We start from the raw sequence: 7,012 nt of genomic DNA on the forward strand, positions 1-7,012 counted from the left end.
CGTTATGGAGAGGAGGAGAGCTTTACATTCATATGGTGTCAGTTTACATGCAAATCGGACCGAGGAACTTTGCCAAAGTAAAATAGGACTGTGCGAGAACTGCAGCAAAGAACTCAGAGGGTCCGTTTTGATTTAAAAAAAAAAAATCTGAAAACGGGGGGTCCGTTTTCTTTTAAGGAAAAAATTAAAAAAAAAATCTAAAAACGGAGGGTCCGTTTTCTTTTAAGGGAAAATTTAAAAAACAAAAATCTGAAAACGGAGGGTCCGATTTGATTTTAAATATATAAAAAAATAAAAACTAATCGGATGGTCCGATTTGTGGTCAATAAATTTTTTAACAAAGAACTCGGGCGGTCCGATTTCTCCCTGTCCCACACCTGTGTCTAACACCTATATACACCATAACCAAACACAACTCACACACTCCTCCAATATCAAAAAAAATTAGCCCAAAATCTCTATGTTCACTCAGATCACTTTATTAATTACCAATACATCTCTATGTTCATTCAGATCACTTTATTAATTATCAATACATCATTCCTATATGAATACATAGAGTTAGTTATATAAGTAAANCCTTTCTTTTCGTTTTTTTTTTTCAATCTTTTCTTTTTTCTTTTTTTGAATTTTATAAATAAAAAGTTAAAATAAAAAATTAATTTCTATTTTTGTTTTTTATCTTTTTACTTTCTTTCTCATAAAATTCAAATACAAAACATTAAAAATAAAATACAGAGCAAACAATCTCCAACATTACAAAAACTACAACATTATGAGGACTAGACTTTTTTTTATTCAAAAGTTGTGGGCAAGACAGTTCTTTAAACGGTAGTATTGAAGCCACAATTTACATCCTCTCTTGAAGATTTGGCTGAATAGGCTGGACGCGAAAGGCAAAAGGCATCTGAGAATTGAAATCTCTTACGCCCTGATCAAATCCATCGTCCATCTCCCTTGCACCTTCCATCACTGCCACGCGTTGTTGCTGATGAAAGCAATGTAGCAAAGGTACCAGAAAAAAATATATTAATGTGTATACTGATAACAAATATAAAAAATACTAAGTTTAATTTCTTTACTCTTCTAATAAGAATGATATATAAGAAGTCTTAAAATAAAAATCAAGATAATCTTCAAGATTTTTTTCCCAAAATCGTCCTAGCATTTACAATAGCTTCAAAACCATCCTTCAATTAAATCATTAACAAAAATTTTTAAATGAAACATTTTTCAATAATATTATTCCACCACCTCTTCCAATCCCAGCACTACCATCATCATTATTGCTGCCACATCATCTCCAATACCATTTTTGCCACCACCACTCCGCTTAAGCAACAACCACTGTTACCAATACCAGCAAGCATACACAACCTACCTTGAAACAACCAAATAATAATATAAAAGAAAAAAAAATCTGAGAGGGAATAATGAGGGAATCAGTGACTTGGACACCACCTCCTTTCTCTTTCAAAAAACAATATAACCACCACCTACAAAACTAAATACTATGCTTTTCTACACCAAAAGTGGATAGATGGACCATGCATGCACATCCTACGGAGTCTAGCCAGGCTAAAAAAATTTGAAACCAAAGGAAGGTGAAAATAAAATATGGTATCCATAGTAATTTGGTTATTTGAACACCGAATTTTTTAAGGAAATTTACTGTGCATATTTGACAATGCATAGTAACTCTTTTGAATTAGGATATTGCGCGCGAGATTTTATCTTTTTCACTGTACGAGAGGTAAATGAGCCAAATTCATTGACAGAAATGTAATAGTTGAATTACATAGTAAAAGAGATTTACAGAAAGGTAATGCCTGTCCAAAATTTATTAGCTACCCAAAGTTTGAGTTTACACTGCAAATATATTTGGAGTAGTATCTCTATTACTGCATGGTATAGGGATGGGTTTTACTCGAAACCACTCTTAATATTTATATCAACTTTGTTAAGCAGACAATGGCTTTTATGAATAATGTGAACAATAGACTTTAAAATTAACTCAATAAAGTAAAAACACACTACATTTTCAAATTATCCATCTAAATCTTAATATTAGAATAACTCTCCGCATACATAGTATATTAAACATCTTATATATTGATTGTTCACATTATTTAATATTTTTATTATCTGCTTATATTTTTCGATTTTATATATATACATGTGTCAGTGTGAAAATGATATTATGTAATTATTTTTAATATGAAGAATTTTGTTCAGTGTTTAGACAGGTGATTTGTACTCAATTATAATGTTTTTAAAAGTTGGATACTGCTATAATACTAATCACCTAATAGTTCTCTAATATTATTATTTGTAAATACATATAGAAAAAATTTGAGATGTGCCATTTACTTTTTTCAAAACTTCAATGTTTCATGTGCTATTAAGTTATACGTGAATTTTTGTTTTGTGCTATATAAAAGAGGACAATTATAGCGCTTCAATTACGAAGAAAAAGACAAAAATGAGTAAAGCTTAAAAGAGGCTATGCATTTTTTAGGCAGCTTGAAGAGAAGCTGCAGCTTGCAAGTGTGTTAGCGGAGCTGATTAATAGTTTTTATTTATTTTTAATAGTCCTGTGGGTGGTGATGGTGAGCAAATGTGTAGAGATTTGTTATATTGTTTGAATGTTCGTAAAGTCTCATAAACAAAGATTATTTTTTATTCAGATTTTTTTGAGTATATGCTAAAAAATAAAAACACATACAGTAATTTAAAATAAATGATAAAAAATAATAAATTTATATTACTGTAAATTATATCTTTATTTTTTGAGTAAAGTATCGTTTTTGTCCCCAACGTTTGGAGTAAGTCCTAAAGTGGTTCCTAACGTTTCAATCGTCCTATTTAAGTCCCTAACGGTTCAAAATTGACTCAATGTTGTCCTGCCATTAGGGATCCGTTAACAGAATTGACGGCGGGACAAAATTGAGATGATTTTAAAACGTTAGGGACTTAAATAGGACGAAAACGTTAGGGACAAAAATGATACATAAAAATAAATTTTAATTTATTGATACATTAGAGACAAAAGGTATAATTTATATTTTATTGTATATATATTATTTTTTTCTTTTCTACAAGTTTATATACTAGTCATTCTACAAATATTTTTTGATAACTACAAATCTTTAAGAGTAAAATTATAAAAAAAATAATTTATTTAAAATGAAAGTAATATGATTAAGTGTAATTTACTTAGATGCGATTAAAAAATAATTGAATACTATGTATAGTAAAAAAATGATTTTATTGAAGGATAAAATTAGAATTTATTTCTATGTATCATTTTTATCCCCAACGTTTTCGTCCTATTTAAGTCCCTAACGTTTCAAAATCGTCTCAATTTTGTCCCGCCGTCAATTCTATTACCGGATCCCTAACGGCAGGACAACATTGAGTCAGTTTTGAAACGTTAGGGACTTAAATAGGACGATTGAAATGTTAGGGACAACTTTGGGACTTACTCCAAACGTTGGGGACAAAAACGATACTTTACTCTTATTTTTTTTAATCTAATAAGAAAGATAAAAATTAAATAAAAATCAAGTAAATTCCTTTAACATATAAAAGTTTGAGTCAAATAAAAAAATTCTTAATAATAATTTTTAAATTTAATTAAAAATCATTGTAAACATAATTTTTCTTTTTCTTAAAAATAGTTTTATTTTATTTAAGTGCTAGAATAAAATTATTTCCTAAAAAAGTATATACTTATTAAGTAAAATAACAGAATTTGCATAAAGTTTATGAAATCGACATAAAACTTTTTGCTACTAGTTAAATTGTGTACGAAACTTCGCTGGTACGGGTTGAGGAAAGAATCAAGAATTTGCCCGTCTTGGTCATGACGTGATCGAATTTTTGGAGTGGCGGGGTGAAACCTGCAAAGACACTTCGACGCTCAAGTCAGAATGAATCTAAGAGGTATAAATGAGGGTTATGAGTATGTAACTTACCTGTTGAAGCCTCTTACTCCCTTTATATAGTTTGTGTTGTTATTTTATGTGTTGTCATCTTATCTTGTTGTCTAAGATAAGGGAGATATTCGAATTTGAATGTTATTAGTTAGAGATTTGCGATCTCTTGGCCAGTTTGGGCCGCAGAGAGAGCCTCGACCTGAGAAACCGGGTCGTTACTCTGCCATTTTGGGGGACACGATGACCGGGTCAGGAACAGTTGCCCCGAGACTGGGAGAGTACGCATGCTTAATCTCATTGCTGACTGAGTTAATTTTTTCATGGTTTCGGAGGTCATGGACCTCGTGTGGAAAGGTGGAATGCTACCCCGTGCTTTTGGCCAAGGTCGAAAATTCGTGGGTGTTCAGAACGTTTAGACGTCCCATCACTTGTTTGTTGCATTTCTCGATGGTAGGGTCTGTCGGTTGTGATTTCCAATGTGTCGTAATGACACTTAATGGGAGGAGAGAGGTTTTGATTGTTTCCTTTTTGCCCTTCGTCCCTCCGTGTTTCCATTTGACGTTGTCAGAGGGTTTCTATTTTTTTTTTTTGCTTGTAACTGCTTCTCACTATTTTCTTCAATCTATATTTCCTTTCACTTATAACTGCTCCCCTCTATCTCCTTCATTTTCTCTATCGTCTCTCACTTTCTTTTGTTCAAAAAGTGCTCTCTGTTGCGCTTTAGGGTGGCTACTAGGGTTGAATTTCTCCTGCGCTTGTGCTTCTTTGTCATTTCCCTTCGTTTTCTAAACAAGTTGGTGCTTGTATTTATCTTGGTATTTCGTACATTGTATAACTTTTGCTATCTTCATGTGTTGGGTGATTTATGTGTAGTAGTGGTAGGAACAATAGGGGGTACCACTATTTTTTGGGTTGTTTTTAGGTGCTTGGTAGATTTTAGTATAGAATTTTGTGTTCTTCCTTTTTTAGGGAGCAGGAAGATGGTAGTGCCCCCTTTGGTTATAGTATGGTTCGGCGGAGAGCGGAGGGTGCTAGGGTTTCCGTTTACCCGGCCAGAGGCGTTCCCAATGATTTCTATTGGGTGACCTTCGATGTGTTGGGTACGCCTTCCCGGCTCATAGAGGAGGACCTTCAAAAGCTTCGGGATGAGGGTGCGGTGTGTGGGGGCGGTGATGCAGAGGGGCAGTATGAGTTGGCGCTCGCCTGGGAGGATGAAAGGGTTTGCTACATCAACCCTGACTCTACTGGTTGCTGACTGGATGTGGGTTTATGAGCCCATGTTCCCGAAGTTGGGGTGTGGCTCCCTTTCTCCATCTTTGTCCAGGTCCTTTTGAACCGATGTTCGGTGGAGTCGTCACAGCTGCACCCAAATAGTTGGACAGCAGTTTGGACTTTTGAGTTTATTTATGAATATTTGGAGCTTCCTGTTCGGGTGGAAGTTTTCTTGTGCAATATCCCGATTAAAGAGGGAAAGCATAAAAAGGGTGATGTGTCCTTCTGAACTCAACCAAATCGCCGGGTGTTTGGTTTGTTTAAAGATTCCTTCCACGAGTTTAAGGAGGAGTATTTTAAGGTCCGTCCTACTCGAGGACACCACCCTTTCTAGTTGAGTTTGGAGGGTGAGCACTGATTTGCTACTTACTGAAAATTCCGCGCAGGTTCATCTTATTTGATGAAGATTACCTATGAAGGGCTGTCTCCTGAAAATAAAGATATTGACGATGTTCTGCTGGCGATTTGGGGATAGGCCGTTAAACCTCCGGGACATTATTGTACTTATGTCGGTGGTTTTTTTACTGTGTTTTGCTTTTACTTCCAGTCTTTACAAGCTTATAACTTATCAAATTTTCATTTTGGTTGTGTTTTTTAGTTGAGATGACTGGTGGGCAGATGACTCTTGCCATGTTGAAGGTTGCTTTCCTCTATGACTTTGGAAGTGGGGGTGATGGGACTTCGTCATTGACTCCTTGATCTGTGACTCAGCCGGACTCGTAGACAGTCTCTCATGAGATAGCTGCGGTGGAGGTGGCCGGTGCTGATATTGAGGTCGTGGAAATTACTATTTCGAACGCTGATAGGAAGCAGAAAAAGCCGGTTGAGGGGAGTAGCGGGGAGAATTTAGAGGAGGAGTGGTCGTTGCTTCCGTGATATACCTGGGTTTTAATGCCCCAACCTTTATTGATCAACACCTGCTGTTGGGCACTGAGGATTCATTCACGATTGCAATGTCACCGCTTAGGCAACGTCTCTATATCGTGCCCTTCTTCGCTCGGTGGCCATTGTTCAGAAGGTGGAGCCGATGTTGTCCCAGGTCCTCTTTCTTGACAGCAAGCTCCGACAGTCTCAGGCAGAGGTCGGTAAGTTGAAGGAGCAGCTGGAGGTTGCTGAGAACGCTCAGGTGAAGGCTGTGAAAAGTGCTGAGGATGCCAGTTCTGAGATTCTCCGTCTCTCCTAGTGGGAGACCTCGCTCCTTTCTTAGCTGGCACAGGAGCGGAAGCGGGCTGCTAAGGTTTAGTCAGAGGATACTTCTACACTTGCTAAAGTGGAGTCTTTCAAGACCGAGGTCACTCAGCTAAAGAAGGATATGGAGAGCTTTCTCTGTGATGCTAAGAATGCCACTTCGGCTACCGAGGATGCTACTAAGGCCTAGGTCTGGGTGTTGGCTCCCGATGTTGATGTGTCAGTCATGGGGGCCTTTCGGACAGTGAAGGATTGGGAGAAATTCTGTGTTTATTTTTTGTCATGCTAAAATTTTTGAAGTTTGTAAGCCATTTATTTGGCATATATAATTGGTTGATTTTTGGTGAAACAATTTTCTTTTATGTTTGTAAGCCGTCTAGTCGGTGACTTGAAACTGCTTTGGTGCCCTTTCTTGGCCGTTTTGTAATGAACTATTTTGTAGACTCTTGGTAGGCTGGATTGTATGCTTTATTTTATTTCTTTGGATATCAATTTTATTGGCCTCTGGGTTGATTAGACTCTGGTGGTAGCTGTCTTGTTCGTACCATCTGTTATGGTAAAAACGTTAAAATTCAAAAGGGAGATTTTATTTTAAATGCGCTTTGTATTAAAGA

General features: G+C 36.1%; 1 protein-coding gene across 1 annotated transcript in view; it reads right to left on the bottom strand.

Moving 5' to 3' along the window:
• Nucleotides 734-7,012, bottom strand: part of LOC107608483 (floral homeotic protein PMADS 2) — a 23,143-nt gene continuing 16,864 nt past the window's right edge. The window contains exon 7 of the mRNA XM_016310260.2: nucleotides 734-988. Within this exon, the coding sequence (XP_016165746.1) occupies nucleotides 851-988 (138 nt within the window). The 3' untranslated portion in view covers nucleotides 734-850. The remainder of the gene's footprint in view (nucleotides 989-7,012) is intronic.

The sequence above is a fragment of the Arachis ipaensis genome, chromosome B07, assembly GCF_000816755.2.
Source record: "Arachis ipaensis cultivar K30076 chromosome B07, Araip1.1, whole genome shotgun sequence".
Classification (NCBI taxonomy): domain Eukaryota; kingdom Viridiplantae; phylum Streptophyta; class Magnoliopsida; order Fabales; family Fabaceae; genus Arachis; species Arachis ipaensis.